This window comes from Dama dama, chromosome 5 (genome assembly GCF_033118175.1).
Source record: "Dama dama isolate Ldn47 chromosome 5, ASM3311817v1, whole genome shotgun sequence".
Taxonomy (NCBI): domain Eukaryota; kingdom Metazoa; phylum Chordata; class Mammalia; order Artiodactyla; family Cervidae; genus Dama; species Dama dama.
The window spans coordinates 41,736,307-41,753,453 of record NC_083685.1 but is presented as its reverse complement, the minus strand read 5'-3'; the positions used below and the strand labels follow the sequence as shown (position 1 = coordinate 41,753,453).

At 38.5% G+C, this 17,147-nt stretch overlaps 2 protein-coding genes across 17 annotated transcripts in view; one reads left to right on the top strand and one right to left on the bottom strand.

Annotated features, from left to right (window-relative positions):
• The window catches only part of ABHD18 (abhydrolase domain containing 18), a 40,405-nt gene extending 34,657 nt beyond the window's left edge, over window positions 1–5,748 (bottom strand). Inside the window, exon 1 of the mRNA XM_061142327.1 lies at window positions 5,553–5,748. The gene's annotated coding sequence lies outside the window, so the exon portion shown is untranslated. The remainder of the gene's footprint in view (window positions 1–5,552) is intronic.
• Window positions 5,749–5,926: 178 nt separating this feature from the next.
• Window positions 5,927–17,147, top strand: part of MFSD8 (major facilitator superfamily domain containing 8) — an 85,204-nt gene continuing 73,983 nt past the window's right edge. For 15 of the 16 annotated variants that reach the window (XR_009692877.1, XR_009692876.1, XR_009692875.1 and 12 more), the window contains exons 1-2: window positions 5,927–6,084; window positions 12,824–12,915. Coding sequence is in view for 1 of the 16 variants with exons in the window: in XM_061142323.1 (XP_060998306.1) it covers window positions 6,020–6,084; window positions 12,824–12,915 (157 nt within the window). In the remaining 15 variants the exon portion in view is untranslated. Of the gene's footprint in view, window positions 6,085–6,173; window positions 6,421–12,823; window positions 12,916–17,147 lie in introns of those variants that run through there. The other variant, XR_009692881.1, reaches the window with a different exon arrangement.

Sequence of the window (17,147 nt, the reverse complement as noted above, 5' to 3'; positions counted from 1 at the left end):
ATTTCAGCTTCAGTATTTTGCTCAGCCAGAGGCCAGAGTCAGCTGCTAGGGACTACTCACAGCTCCCTACCACATGGTTCTCTTCACAGGAAGTTCACAAAAGTTTACTTCTTTAAGGCCAACAGGACAGTGAGAGTGAGTGTGCTGACAAGATAAAGTCTTATACAGCCCTGCCCACTCAAAGGGAGGGGATTACCCAAAGAAGTAAACAGGAGGGCTACCTTAGAGACTGTCACACTGGGAGAAACCAGTTGTACATCTCAGCCTTTGAGTAAAATGACTGGGCTGATACCCTCATGGCTCTCAATACCAGAGGTAACAATCACCATCTTCTCACTGTACCACCAACAGGAAAACAAATAGCATAGATCTGAATAAACATCTGTTTATAAGCAAGTGAGCTCTTGAAAGTTTGTCTAAATCACATTTATATATTTCCATTCACTCAAGAACACTTGCCCAGAGAAACAAACAAAATCCCTCAAAGCAAAATAAAAACCATTGCATCTTAGTATTTCTTTTATAGCATTTTGTTTTTTACACACTAATCAAATTATAAAAGGCAAACTGGCTTCTAAAATGTTGTCCTCATCATATATATTTTCCAATTTAGTGCCATTATTAAAATCAAGTAAGTATATAAAGTATATGTTTAAATTGCTTGACCAGCTATTTTTTTTTTTTTTAAAGGTAAATGTCAATATGTGTAGTCTTTGATCCCAGTTCCTGGGGTGGAGCTCCTAAAACTCTTGGAATTCCCTGAATGATAGGAGTGTCTTTATGCTAATGAGGTGACTCATGGTGGGGCCCTAGATAGATTCAGGATAATTTCTGGCTGGACCCCATAAAGACCAACTATTTGATTAGAGGGCTGACTTCAGGTCAGCCTGACCTCCAAGAGAGAAAAGGAGCTGGAGATGCATTGAATCACATTGCTAAGGATCCAATCAGTCATGAAGATCCCAATGATAACTCTATAGACCCTGAGGCATGGCAGAGCTTCTTGGGTAACGAACATGTGCTGGAGAATGATGCACACTGACTCTGGGATAAAAGAAAATGGAAACTTCACACTTCCTCTTATGACTTGCCTCATTTGTCTCTTCATGGGGCTGTTGCTAAGTTGTATCCCTTATAAGGAAGCTAGAAGGATAGTATAGTGGTTTATGTAGTTCTTTTGAGTTGTTCCAGCAAATTATTAACCCAAGGGGTCACAGGAACTCCCCAATCTATAGTCAAGTCAGTTAAAAGTGTGGTTGGCCTTGGAAGCAATGGCATCTGGACAACTGAACCTTTAACTGGTGGGAACTGCACGAACTCCTGTGGTGTTAATCTATGGGTGATTAATATCAGAGTTGAACTGAGTATACCCAGCTGGGGTAGAAATGGAACAGTTCATTCTTTAACCAAATAGCAAAATTCTGAATTAGTGTTCCATATTTCAAATAAGGGCCTCTCTTGTGGCTAAGCTGGTAAAGAATCCACCTGCAATGCAAAAACCTGGGTTCAGTCCCTGGGTTGGGAAGATCCCTTGGAGAAGGGAAAGGCTACCCACTCCAGTATTCTGGCCTGGATAATTCCATGGATTGTATAGTCCATGGGGTTGCTTAAGAGACCAACTCTTTATATATTAAGATATGCAACTCTAGCATAAGGAAAAGACAAAACTGAGTGATAAATGATAATTTTAATTATTTTATTCCTTGGATCTTTCTGGAATTGTTCAAAAAATAGCATTGATACATTTTTGTGTACATTTATCACACTGTAGGAGAACAATGGCATGTCGTTACAACACAGGACTTCACAATTTTTTGCAAGTATTTTAGACTGTTTACTTTCTCTACAGTGGCAGGAAAAGAATGGGGGAGGGTGGTCCATATCTTCCTCTGTTACATCCATAGCATCAACAGCAATATGCATATTCCAAGTTGGCGTAAAAAAGAACAAAATCCCAACACTCATGTTTTACAGTAACAAAAGTATGTGAGACAACCCATTTTTTTACGTCATATTCTTCTGAGTTCGTAACAGATAAACAAGCTAAGACAAACATGAAAAAGTAGAAAGTTGCAGGGACTTCCCTGACGGTCCAGTGGTTAAGACTCCGTGATTCCAAAGCAGGGGACATGGATTCCATCCCTGGTCAGGGAATTAAGATAATGCATGCTACACAGCATGGCCAAAAAAAAAAAAAAAGGTAGAAAGTTGCCAAAGAACAGGAAAAAGTGAAAGCGAAAGTGTTAGTCACTCAGTGGTGTCCAACTCTTTGCGATATCATGGATTATAGCCTGCCAGGTTCCTTTATCCACTTCAGATAAGAACACTGGAGTGGGTAGACATTCCCTTCTCCAGGGGATCTTCCCTACCCAGAGATTTAACTCGGGTCTCTGTCATTGCAGGCAGATTCTTTACCATCTGAGCTACCAGGGAGGCCCCCAAAGAATGGAAAAGAACCTGAGAAAAGTGAACTCTTCAAATATTTTGTAAAGTACTATATTTATTGTTGTTGTTTAGTCGCTAAGTTCAAAGTGTCCAACTCTTTTGCAATCCCATGGACTGTAGCCCGCCAGGCTCCTCTGTCCACGGGATTCTCCAGGCAAGAATATTGGAGTGGGTTGCCATTTCCTCCTCCAGGGGATCTTCCTGACCCAGGGATCGAACCCTCGTCTCTTTATCGCCTGCATTGGCAGGCGGGTTCTTCCTAGAAGCCCTCTGGGACTCTGGGGTTACTCTAAAAGCTCAGTTGCTAAGTGGTGTTGGACTCTGCGACCCTGTGGGCTGTAGCCTGCCAGCAAGGTTGTCTGGCAAAAATACTGGAGTGGTTTGCCATTTCCTTCTCCAAGATCTTAAACCCCATCTCATCACTAAGAGCAATATAAAAGACCAAGTTTCCTGGGATGCCCTAAACTTGTAGGTTTTTCCAAGCAGGGCTAACTGCTATCCAATGCCACCATAAACAGCCTTTAATCCAAACCCAAGGTAAAGATAACTCCCATTTACCATGAGAAGGTACCATCTGGAGACACATCAGATACTTTTTAAAGCCCTCAACTGACATTAGTGAGCTTCTGCAGAAACCAGACCCACTTTCGAAGTGTGTATCAAGCCAGACTGACACAATTGTCATCTATACTTTTATATAGCCAATGCAAAAAAGAAAAACAAAGTGAAACAAAAATAGAAGTTCTAGCACAGTGCCAAGGAATGAAGTCTTTCCTAGAAATGTGCTCCATTGCAAAATGACACTCAACATCTATTAAGCCATCTAGTACTTTCATCTCATCACTCTGTATATAAGCATTTAAATGCGACCCTAATTGTTTCTGGACTTTTATCCTCAAATAGTTGATACACACATATCTCAAAGGCATACATGAAATTATACCACCATGTACAAGAACTTTAATCCACAAAAATGCAGACTTAATTTTTACATTTTTAAATAACTTATTTTCAACACAAATTTAAGTAGCAGTGTATACTGGAGTTAAGATACACCTGATATCCTCTATTAAAATTTACTACCCTACCTCAACAAATTTAATTCCTTTTAATCTTACACTGGAGAAGAGTAAAAAAACAACTTTATTTGTTTATTTGTTTGGAGGGGTATCTAGTCTAGCTGTCTATCTGCTATCTATTCTATTCTAAGCAGTCATCTATGGAAATCCAACAGGCAGACTGTCTCATATGCTTATGTGAAACATTCAGCAAATAATCAAATTTCAAATTTAGTTCTTTTCCACAGGCTTTAAAATAAATAATTAGGTTTTTAAACATTTTAAAAAAATGTTTACTTTGAGTGTTGCATGTTTCCTAAGAAATGATTTGTTTTTTTTTTCTTTTTCTTTTTAATTGGTACAATACATAGAGCTTATTTACATTTCATCAGTTGTATGTGTACTCATTCCATGTACTTCTGCCATCTAAAGTCATCACTTGGAGGCAACAATGGAAAACAAGCCGTGTCAGAAGACCTGGGTTCCTCCACTAGCAGTGTGACCTTGAGCAAGCCACCTTAAACTATAAAAGGGGAATAATAGCTGGCCTAGTACATAATAGCAAATTATTTCATTTTTATAGAAACTGATAATCTAGTTTGAAATATTTTGAGAGATATGGGAAAAGATTCTTCTTTACATTTTTTCCATAGGAAGGCTAGTGCTGAAAAGCACAGGCTTTACAGTCAAGAGTCCTGTGTTTCTTAGATTCTAGTTCTATTGCTAATTAGAGGTGTGACCCTAAGCATATTACTTAATCTCCATACTTTCAATTTCCTTGTATGCTCGAGACAATTCCACTTCTGAGGATTGTTGTAGGGATGAAATGAAGCAATTCAGTAAGTATTCATTCAACATATATTATTTAGTAACTATTCTGCCAGGTTCAATACTGGCTAAAAATTCCTTTGTCAAATATATATATATGTCTGTATGCCATATACATATATGCCATACACTGTGCTAGACTCCAGAGATTAAAAAAGAAGTCAAAGATATATTAAAGCAACATCATGACAAAAAATACTAATTTTACCCATGTACTTTCTTGGAACCAGTCATAGAAATCGGATATGTTTTTGTAAACTGTTACAAACAAATCTGCAAGACTGAATCCAGTACACAGTGTCAGGTCTGGATTCAGAAGATAAACCTGAACTAATAAACACATTTCAAGTTTAGTTGTTTACCAGTAGAATGTGTCTAACAGGATACACACAAGGTCACAAACAAGACAAAGATCAGAAGTGATGGTATATTACCATACAACACATTAACTAGTATAGGGCCTGGCACAGGATAAGTGCTCATAAATATTGATCAAAAGAATTGAATCTGGGTCCCAACTCTGCCACTTTCACAGTGAGTGATTCTGGGTAAGTTATTAACTTCTCTAGGCCTTAGTTCTCTGTAAAGTAGAAATGTGTCTGCTTTACCTATCTCATAGGACTGTTGTGATCAGATGAAATCACATAAGAATGTATCTAGTGCTAATAACATAGTAATTGTGACACACACGACTACTGCTACCAATTACCTTACAAGCCTGCTTGTAGGGGTAAGGTGTTAACATGTAAGCGCCAGGAAAGAAATAGCACCATGATCTACTGAAACAAACAAAAATACCCCTTAACATACTTCTTAAAATTGTCATATTCCTCGTGATGAAAAGAGCTGGTCACTGTCATACTGGTGCTGTGTCTTTTCTAACCCCCAGGTTACAGCAGCAGACTCTGCTGAGTGACCTCTTGCACGGCTGAAGCCCCCAGTCCACTCAGGCTGCAAAGGGGTCGACTCTGAGGAGCAGCTGGACCTCATCTCCATCCCAGGTCCTAATAAGGCAGTACGGATAAGGTGCCTTTGCAGTTAGCCGAGCAAAGAAAACCACGGCGCGTAGACACTTCCACCTTCCACAGGCGGAGGGACAGTCTGCCAGCCCACCTCACTCCGGCCGGGACCCCCGAGCCTTGCGCTCTCCGTACCTGCCTCCTGGCACGTAGGCAAGCGCTGCAAGAGGCTTGGGAAGCGCGGCCTGGAACAGCTACTTACTCAGTGGCCGCTTGGCGGACGCCTGCTGTCCAGCTGGCCGAGACTCCCAGCGCCACGGCTCCCTAGGCTCCTGGGACTCGCCGTCTTACTGAGGCCCAAACACAGCGACAACAGTCTCGCCAGGAACTGAGAAGCGAGAGGTAGACGACAGAACCGTATAGGGAGGAGGATGAATTCTGGGCAGAGTGGCTGTTTGGACACGCCCCCAACCCTCCCTGGAGGCGGAGAGGTTCGGACCGGAGAGGAGGATGAGGACTTAAAGCTCCGCCCTTAACCCCCATCATCCGCTCGGTACCGCCCCGCCGCCTGCGTGACCCCGCCTCTGACCCGGGGGCGCTCCGCCCTCTCTGGTCGCCTGGCGTGCACGCGCCCTCGCCGGCCTGTTTTGACAGCTTCGGGACGTCTTGGAAGGCGGGGAGCAGGAGGTATCGCGAGAGTTGGCCCCAAGCCTTGTGGGAGCTGTAACTATGGCGAGTTTAGGGGTCGACTCTGAGCAGGAGCCGCTCTTAGGGGACAGGACACCCGGAAGCAGGTGAGAGGATGTTGGGGGAAGGCTCCCCGTACCCTCCTGCGCTGTTGGAACTGGCGCCTTTCCCTGCGTCAGGCTTAGTGGGCAGAATAAGGGGTGCCAGAGCGGCTGGAGCCGGCGGCAAGTCGCGCGAGATTGGAAGATGCGCTGCCACTTCCTAGGAAGGGCGTCGAGCCGTGGAGCACCTGTGAGCCGGCGGGTTCTGGTGAAGGTGTTACAGAAATGCAAACTGCCTCTTGTACTTTCGCTCCGTTGGTGATGCAGCAACCAAGTCACTGCTTTCTGGGTTTGACCCTTTACAGAACCGACCACTGTATATGTTTCACGCTGTTTTAATCGGTACTTGTCTTAATAGACACTTGACTAATTGCCTGATAATACTACTTTTTTGCAAGTAAACTTAAGATGAACTCATCTTTGTCCTATGCCAAATGTATAAGTAATAATTAATTTTTAAGCATTTAGGCGATAAGGTGTATTTTGACCCTAGTTTATGGACTGTGATTCAGAATTGTTTGTTTCTTACTACGCAATCGAATGTGTATTTTTACCTTTAGGAATACGAAGTTAAGTATCATTTTATTTTATACATATATCATTATCACAGTAAGTTAACCAATAAGTTCACAGGTAAGCTTCAGCTGTCTACAAACGTGTTAATTTTCTCTCTTTCGTCCCTCTTAAGTACCAAATCTTTTTTAAAAATCACTTCGTTTGAAAGCCTCTGGAAAATGTGTTTGTCGAATCCCCGATCCAGAATATATGAAGTGTAATTTTATTTAGTTTTTATTTGAGATTATTAAAATGAACATTACTTGAAATATAGTGTAATAGAGTGACGTCCTCTGGGCTTAATGAAGCATTTGTGCCTTTGCACTTCTATACTAATTTGTTCTACAGTGCCATACTTTTCATATCTGTTTTTTTTTTTTCTCCTGCCTATTCTGTTTCTGGCAAACTATTTCTCCTCATTTTTGTTACCTGTTGGCAACCTCTGTTTTTGTTGGTGTCAGCAAACCTCTTTTCCCCCAACTTTACTTTGGGATTTCTAGCTTGCTGTGGCTTTGAAAATCATGTATGTAAACTTAATAGAATTGTGGGTAGTTAGAATACAGAAATTCTGACTGAAAACTAAAGATCTCTCCTACTAATCAAGTGCATGAACTTGAGTGCATGGACTTTGTGACTTTTAGATTTCTTAGCATTGTTTTTGCTTCTTCCTAGTCCTTGGTGGTTTTCCACATAGAGTCAAGAATCCTTGAATTATGATTAGATGTAGTCTTATGGTACATTATGTCACTTTGTCCAAATAAGGGTTAGTTACCCAGTCGTGTTCGACTCTTTGTGACCCCATGGACTGTAGCCAGTCAGACTTCTCTGTCCATGGAATTCTCCAGGCAAGAAGACTGGATTGGGTAGCCATTCCCTTCTCCAGGAGAATCTTCCTGACCCATGGATCAAATCTGGGTCGCCTGCCTTGCAAGCAGATTCCTTACCATATGAGCCACCAAATAAACCTGCTTTAGGAAGGGATTTTTTTTCCCCCTTACTTCTTAGCTTCAATTTTGTCCAAGTAATTGATCCCTTTGTGGTTGTTCCATCACTCAGTCATGTCAGTCTCTTTGCGATCCAGTGGACTGCAGCGTGCCTGGCTTCCCTGTTTGTCACCATCTCCCGGCGTTTATTCAAACTCATGTCCATTGAGTTGGTGATGCCATGCAATCATCCCATCTTCTATTTTCTTCTTCTCCTCCTGCCTTCAGTCTTTCCCAGCATCAAGGGCTTTTCCAATGAGTTGGCTCTTCGCTTCAGGTGGCCAAAGTATTGGAGCTTCAGCTTCAGTATCAGTCCTTTCAGGGAATGTTCAGGATTGGTTTTCTTTAGGATTGATTGGTTTGATCTCCTTGCAGTCCAAGGGATTCTGAAGAGTCTTCTCCAGCACCACAGTTTGAAAGCATCAATTCTTTGGTGCTCAGCCTTTATGGTCCAACTCTCACATCTGTACATGACTACTGGAAAAACCCATAGCTTTGACTAGACGGACCTTTGTTGGCAAAGTAATGTCTCTGGCTTTTAAATGAACTGTCTAGGTTGGTCATAGCTTTTCTGCCAAGAAACAAGTGTCTTTTAATTTCATGGCTGCAGTCACCATCTGCAGTGATTTTGAAGGCCAAGAAAATAAAAGTCTCTGTCATTGTTTCCACTCTTACCCCATCTGTTTGCCATGAAGTGGTGGGACTATATGCCATGATCTTCGTTTTTTGAATGTTGAGTTGTTAGCCAGCTTTTTCACTCTCCTCTTTAACCTTCATCAAGAGACTCTTTAGTTCCTCTTCACTTTCTGCCATAAAGGTGGTGTCATCTGCATATCTGAGGTTTATTGATATTTCTCCTGGCAGTCTTGATTCCAGCTTGTGCTTCATCCAGCCCAGCATTTCACATGATGTATTCTGCATGTAAGTTAAATAAGCAGGGTGACAACATACAGCCTTGATGTACTCTTTTCCCTATTTTGAACCAGTCTGATGCTCCTTAGGTTCCATTTAAATTCAGATAGTCTGTCCATCTGAATTTAGATTTATCATTTTTATAAATAAAAAGGAAGTATTTTGAAAATAATTCAGTAAGTTTACTGTCTTTAAAAACATAGTTTCCCTAGTAAAAGGAACAGATGTAATACTAGTTAGTAAGCCCTGTTCTCTTTGACTAAATTGCAAAAACATAAATGAATTTCACTACCAACCTTTCATCACTAAGAAGACTGATTCTGATTTACTGATCTGGTGAGTCCTTAGTGATCCCACGGACCCTATCCATAGAGTTTAAGAGCGCAGGGATTGGTAAACTTTTCCTGTAAAGGCCCGTATGGTAAATATTTTAGGCTTTGCAGGCCAGGAGGCAAAATCAAAGTTATTATATACATACTTAGGTAACAAGAAAGTAAGCTTCCACAAAATTTTTGCAGTAATGAAATTTAAAATTTAACAGTAAAAGTACAATTTTTTTATAATACAGGTTTAATAGTGAGATGAATAGAATTCTTGTGAGAGTGGCATTTTGTTCAATCGGAGTTCAAAGTTACTGTTTTCTGTTGTGGAATTAATCACAAGTATTCATCTGTAAAAACTATTCTTAGGTCACAGACCACACAGAAACAGGTGGTAGAGCAGATTTGGCCTATATAGACAGTAGTTTGCTGATCCCTCTCTTAGACTATCCTAAAGTCTTACAGGTGCTTAAAATTTTTCTTTGCAACTTCAGCCTAATCTCTGTAAAACAGATATTACTAGCACTCATGGTTGTATAGAAGATCCTTTATGAAACATTCTCAATTTATTTCTGTCTTTTAATTTCTATAACTTTATATCATTACACTATTCTACCAGTGACCACACACTCCTTTCTCTTATCCTCTTTCAGTATGGGTTCTTTTTTGCTCTTCAGGAGTTCACAGATGCTCTCTGGTAAAGGTACGATTTTATTTTTTCCCTCAGGAAATCCAGTCTTTTTTTTTTTTGGCAAGTAAAGTATGGCTGCTTACCCAAGAATCGTTCTGTTAGATCTTGATCTATTGAACCTAAATATGGTTCCTTTTGCTTATTCCTGTTGAATTTTATCTAGCTAAGTCTGGTTATCAATTTACTCCCAATATGTTGTATATTTCTCATTGTTTAAGTCACAACTTTGATAAACATGCTGTCGTTTGAGGTGTAGTTTGAAATGAAAATATTGGACAGGACAAAACCCTTAGCACTGCAATTTTACTTGAAGGAGAGTCTCAAGTGGAGAACTCATACCAGAATACAGCAATGATAATAGAAAGGAACCAAAATGTTAAGTCACCTTGGAAGTGCAGAATTTTTTCTTTTGCATTAGTGATACAACAAAGAAGCCTTTGGGAAATTGCTCTCAGTCATGTGACAGGGTTGGTTGAATCATCAAGGTTAAGAAAATGTAGTAAAAATGATAACTTGATTGAAGGACAGTTATATTCTCCTATATTCCTACTATTTCCAACAAGGAAGAAAGATCCATTTCTTCACCAAAGTTTTATTTTTTGAATTGAAAAGAAGGAAAAGTAAAATATTTGTTTTGAAACATTTTAAATAAAAAAAAATGGACAATACAGTGTAATAAATATCTGATTACTCAGTCACTGTTAGCCTTTTCCACACAGTTCAAATCTCTCTTTCTACACACACACACACACACACACACACACACACACACACACACACAAAACAGTGGAATAAATATCTAATTACCCAGTCACTGTTGGCCTTTTCCACACTGTTCAAATCTTTCTTTACACACACACACACACACACACAAAACAGTATTATAAACATCAAATTACCCTGTCACTGTTAGCCTTTTCCACACTGTTCAAATCTCTCTTTCTAAACACACACACACACACCCCCACACCCACCTCTTGCCAAACTCCAAAGTAGGTTGCAAATGTTATGTCACTTTATCATAAATGTTATAGTCTTCAGCCTACATCTCCCCAAAACATATTCATTCTTTTACAGAGCAGTTTATCACTGTTACCACAGCTAGATATACACTATTAATTCAAAGTATATACACTGTACTTATATTTTTCCACTTGTTCCAGAAATATACTTTATAGCTATTATTTTTTAAATCATATCTAAGTACTGTTCAGATTTCAATCCTTAGGTCTTTTTAGACTCTACCATCCTAAAACTGTCCCCTGACCTTCTGTTTCTGTTCTTCCCAACGTTGAGTCCTCTGGCAAGTCTAGATTAGTTTTCTGCTTTCTTTGGAACATCTCACATTCTGGATTTGTGGACTATTTCTGAGTAGATCCTGGTCAACCATTTCTGGCAAGAACACCCCATGGCTTATGTTGAGAACATCCCAGTATGTCAGGGGGTATTCCCTGTTGGGAATGCCAAGCTTGACTACTTGGTTAAGAGGGTGACTGGTATATCTCTCAATTATAAAGGCTCGTTTTCCATTTTCTGACTAGTAAGTCGCCAGACAAGTGATACTTTGAGGCTATATGACCTTCCAACCAGTTATTTTTGGATTCGCTGATGCTCTTTGCTTTCATCCATTGTTACATGGAGAGTAAATGGTGATTTTCTATCTTCCCTTTAATATTTGACAGCTGTCATTGAAAGAAGAAAGACTTTTGACTGACCTTTAAGTCAAAGTTACTCAAAAAATTTTATTACTTTTTTTCAGAATCAAATAGTTTTCTTCTCTTGGTTCTTTGTATGACTTAGATAGCATCTGAGCAAATTTGAAAATGTTTAGGCTTATTTTAGTGATACTTTTATTTATGGTTATCAATTAGATTTCTGTTCTTCAGAAAATAAAAATGAGTTCATTAAAATTATAGTAGTAACCCAGTACTTTTAAGATATACCAGAATTCCATGTGTGGGATTGAATGGTGTATATTTTGCTGATATATGGAACATATATATCTGTTATGTTTGTCTTAATTCTTTGAAAACATAATGCTCGTATTAAGGTAAATTTGCTAACTCTTTTCCTATGTATATGTGAAAATGTAAGGAGCACACACACTAATGTATCACCTGACAAAGGTAGTCTGTATGATTAATATACTTACCCTTAATCCAGGTCACAGGCTTACATGAAAACTTAGCCCAGCCTGGAGGGGCCTTGGTCTCTCTTTGGTCCACTAACAGAACTTGTCTGGTAACTCATGTTGGAGCAAAGGCAAGTGTTTCAGGAGGTCTCAGGGATAGGAATGTCTTAAGTCACATCAAACCTTCTTGGTGTCACTTATATTAATTTTGTCCAGCCAAAATAGTTTCCTACAGCAAAGGTAATTTGATGTCATCAAGTAGAGCATGTCGTCATGATGACAGTTATTATCTTTTTTTTTTTAATTAAAAATTTATTTTTTACATGTAACCCCATGGCTGATTCATGTCAATGTATGACAAAACCCACTGAAATGTTGTGAAGTAATTAGCCTCCAACTAATAAAAATAAATGGAAAAAAAAATTTATTTTTGGCTGTACTAGGTCATTGTTGCTGCTTGAGCTTTTCTCTAGTTGCAGCGAGTGAGGTCTACTCTCTAATTGCCCTGCGCAGACTTCTCATTTTGGTGACTTCTCTTGTACCAGCTTTAGGGCGTGCAGGCTTCAATAGTTGGGGCACCTGGGCTCAGGAGTTGTGGCTCCCGGGTTCTAGAGGGAGCACGGGCTTAGTTGCTCCACAGTATGTGGGATCTTCTGGAACCAGGGATTTAAACTGTGTCTCCTGCATTGGCAGGTGAGTTCTTTACCACTGAGCCACCAGGGAAGCCCCCCATTATTATCTTTTAATAGTTACTAGTTATTTGTCCCAGCTGTAGGAGATTGAAGTGACTAGTTTATTTATTTTTACATACTTTATTCATTTTGTCAGTTTAGCAAATTTCAACACTTTCGTTCATAAGTTTTGTAACATGCCAACAATAGCAAATAATTGGTTCACAAAATATTTTGCCTGTTTCAGCTACCTCATGTCTCCCCTAGTTTCTATGCACAATGGTGTATAAATACATCCATGGAAATTAAAAGATATAATACTTATTTATAGATGAATTAATATAGTAAAAACCATTATTGATAAATTAGACCTCTGTCACATAATTTTCATGACTTTAGGATAGAGGAAATAAAATTGTACCACAGAAAGATTTGCATGTAATGAGCTAACTTTATACTACTTTTTTCTTCTTTACATTTAGAGAATGGGATATTATAGAAACTGAGGAGCATTATAAGAGCCGATGGAGATCTATTAGGATTCTGTATCTTACTATGTTTCTTAGCAGTGTAGGTAAGTATTAAATTATAAGTAATTTTAAAAATTTAGATAAAACACCACATTTGAATGTCATTTAATTAAAAGTTATTTTTTTATTGTGGTAAAACCTGTATAACATCAAATGTACCATCTTAACCATTTCTAAGGTCAGAATGTTAAATGTATCTAGATGATAGTAACCAGTCTCCAGAACTTTTGTGTCTTGTAAAACTGAAACTCTGTACCAGTTAAACAATGACTCATTTCCCCTTCCTCATCAACCCCTGTTAATCATCACTTTGCTTTCTGTTTCAATGAATTTGAGTACTCTATAGATACTTCACATAAATGGAATCACACAGTATTTTATTTTGTGACTGATTTATTTCATTTAGTATTACGTCCTTAAGGTTCACCCGTGTTGTGGCATGTGTTAGTATTTCCTTCTTTTTTAAGGCTAATAGTCTGTTGTATAAATTGTAGGAGAGGAATAATTTTTCCTTTATTTTCTTGGTATTTACAGCTGGGGCCTGCGAATTAAACTGACAAAAGGCAGATCAACAGGAGAAGATCATAAAAATTTAGTTGATGTTAATATTTTTTATGTTTCACAGGGGGCTTCATAGAAAAGAAGTGAAAACCCCAAAGAAACATTCAGGAGGTTACATACTGTTTTAATAAAGGGCTGTAACTGTGGAGAACTGACTATAGACAAAGGAAAGGGGGTTGGGCTTCTGGGGATGGTAATTGTGGGAAGGTGACTCGGAGATACATTCGGCACACTAGTGAAGGATGCAGGTGGTTTTGTAAGGTTTGCTTGTAACAGGCTCATCTCAGCACCTATGCCTCATCTCCAGTGATAAGAATGTTTTCTTCTTCCTGGTACTGGACGAGCACATTTCTCAGGGGAAATTTCTGCCCTGTTTTTAGGCAGAAATGGGGAGGGCAGAGAGTCCTACTGTGTCTCCAGTTGCTTTCGGCTCAAAATAATCAATATGCTAAAGCAGCATGTTTTGAAAAAGCATGTGTTGATCCGCTTCAGTGTACACCACATTTTGTTTATTCATTTACTTGTTGATGAACATTTGAGTTAATTCAGTGTCTTGTTTCTTAGAAATAGCTGCTGTGAACATGAGTGTGCAAACATCTCATTAAATCCTGCTTTCAGTTCTTTTGGGTATATATCCAGAAGTGCTATGTCATATGATAATTCTATTTTTAATTTTTTGAGGAACTGCTATACTTCTTTCCATAGCTGCTGCTGCATTTTACATTCCCATTGACAGTCAGGGTCCAAATTTTTCCACATCTTCACTAACTGTTATGTTTATTTAATAGATAGTCATTCTAATGGGGCTTCCGAAGTGGCTCAATGGTAAAGAACCCACCTGCCAATGTAGGAGACGCAGGTTCAATCCTTGGATAGGGAAGATCCCCTGGGAGAGGAAATGGCAACCCACTCCAGTATTCTTGCCTGGGAAATCCCATGGACAGAGGAGCCTGCTGGGCTACAGTCCATGTGGTTGCAAAAGAATCTGCACAACTTAGCAACTAAATAGCAGCAAGTCATTCTAACGGGCATGAGATGGTAGCTCATTGTGATTTTGATTTGCATTTCCTTGATGATTACTTATACTGGGCATCTTTTCACGTGTGTATTGGCCATCTGTATATGATCTTTGAAGAAAGATCAAGTCCTTTCCCCATTTTTTAAAAAAATCATGTTTTTGTTGTTTTGTTTTTATTGAGATGTAGAGTTCTTTGTATGTTTTTATTATAACCCCAGATCAGGTATATGATTTGCAAATATTTTCTACCATTCCAGGACTTTTTTTTTTCACTCTAATGATTGTGCCCTTTGTTCACAGAAGTTTTAAATTTTGATGTAGTTCAGCAAATCTGTTTTTTTCTTTTGTGGCCTGTGAACCTCATTTAACTTTTATATTGGCTGATTCATGTCAATGTATGGCAAAAACCACTACAATATTGTAAAGTAATTAGCCTCCAACTAATAAAAATAAATGGAAAAAAAAAAACTTTTTTATTGATACATACAAATAGTAAAGTGCTCAGGCATGTCTGACTCTTTGCGACCCCGTGCACTACACAGTCCATGGAATTCTTCAGACCAGAATACTGGAGTGGGTAGCCTTTCCCTTCTTCAGGGGATCTTCCCAATCCAAGGATCGAACCCAGGTCTCCTACATTGCAGGTGGATTCTTTACTGGCTGAGCCACAATGGAAGCTTGAGTGAAGTGCAAAAATCTTAATTTATATAGCTTGATGCATTTTAACCTATTAACATTATTTCTGAAAATATATTTACTAAAAAGTTAATCTTTATTAGGAAAAAAATGAAGAACTGTAATTGTGTTAAAATGATAAGGAATATACATGTTTTTTCTCAAATACTATATATATATATAGTATTTCTTAATACTGTGATAGTTTTTAAAAGAATGTTTTAGGGTGTTAATTCTTTTTTCCAAGCTTGGACCCTCTAAGTCCATAGGCACTAATTTTACAAATGGTTTCTTTCCCTGAGATGGATTTAGTGGTCATTTGACTAAATAGTTTTCCATATCCTTTCTATTAATCCCAGGTCACTCTCTTGTTCTCTCTCACTTGCCAGTCTTCTTTATGATTCAACATTGAGGAAAAACAGATTTTAAATAAAGCTAAAACTAAAGAAAAGTACAAAATAAAGGATATTTGGATTGTATATTATTATGCTCTCTACAAATATCAGGAAAAAAAATGTTGATTCAAGTCGGCTTGAACAAGTTTGTTAACGACCTGACAATGATGACCAGTAAATGCAGGACATCAAATCTGATCACTTTAATTTATAATGGCAATTTTTTCTTTGTTTTTTCTGTCAATAAAATCCTTAAGAAAAGCAAACAAACAAAAACTTGGCTTGAACAGTGATGTTTTCTTATAAGATGTCCACAGGGGAACAACTCCAGGTGACCTTCCCTGACTCTGCTTCTGAATAAGTATTTTGGTTTTGCTCTCTTCTGCATATTGCCTTCATCCTTAGGCTACAGCAAGAATGCAGCAGCACTTCCAGGTGTCAGTCCTTCCACAGCAATTTTTACTGACTGAAGGGGACTTATTTTTTTACCCTCCAAAGAGATGAGGCATCCTTTCCTGGAGGTCCCAAAGTAGACCCCCCCTCATTTCTCACCGATCAGAACAGGGTTACCTGTTAACTTCTAAACCCATCATCAGCTAGAATATTGGGACCTCAGGATTGACCCTCTGGAATTTGGGGTGGACACAGTGTCCTCTGAAGTCTGTGACTTTGTGAAGGAGTGATAAATACTTGAATACAACCAGGATTCTATCAGGAAGTGGGGGAGCAAATGAATGTTGTTTAGGTAGCAAGCTCTGCAACAGTTGTTTTTCATTTAAAACACTTCTAATTTTTTAGTACTCAATTATCTAAAGCATAAGTAATAATTTCAAATTGAACAGCAAAAAAAATTTTTAACTTTAGATTTTAATTGGTATGTTAAACATTTTACCTGTTTACAAGTTTCTTGATTGTGCAATAATAGTCTTGTTTTCAAATACTTGTTGACTCAACCCTGTTTTCATCGAAGTCATTGTGTTAATTCAAAATACACTAAAATGAAACTAATAATTAAATTATTTTTTAAGTCAAACTTTTCTCAAATCTGGTGCTCTGTGACAACCTAGAGGGGTGGGATGAGATGGGAGGTGGGAGGGAGGTTCACAAGGAAGCGGATGTACGTATACCTGTGGCTGATTCATGGTGATATATGGCAGAAACCAGCGCAATATTGTAAAGCAATTATCCTTCAATTAATAATAAATAAAAAATAAACCAGGCTTTTAAAAAAGGAACGAAATACTGACACTGCTACAACATTGATGAACCTTGAGAGTATTATCAAAGAAAGAAACCAGACAAAAAAAAACACATACTATATGGTTCTATTCATATGAAAACCCAGGAAAGGAAAACTTATAGAGACAGAAAGTAGATTTCTGGGTTACTTATGGCTGTAGGGGAGAGGGTGGAGGGTAGCAGAGGATAGCTAAAGGGTCCAGGGTTTCTTTTTGAAGTGACTATGGTATTCTAAAATTGACTATAGTGATGGTTGCATATATTTGGAATACTAAAAACCATTGAATCATACACTTTAAATGGGTGAATTCTATGTGAATTATATCTTCATACAACTTTTTTAAAAATAGCTTTGGTATGATTTTGATTGGATGTGCCTAATATTTAA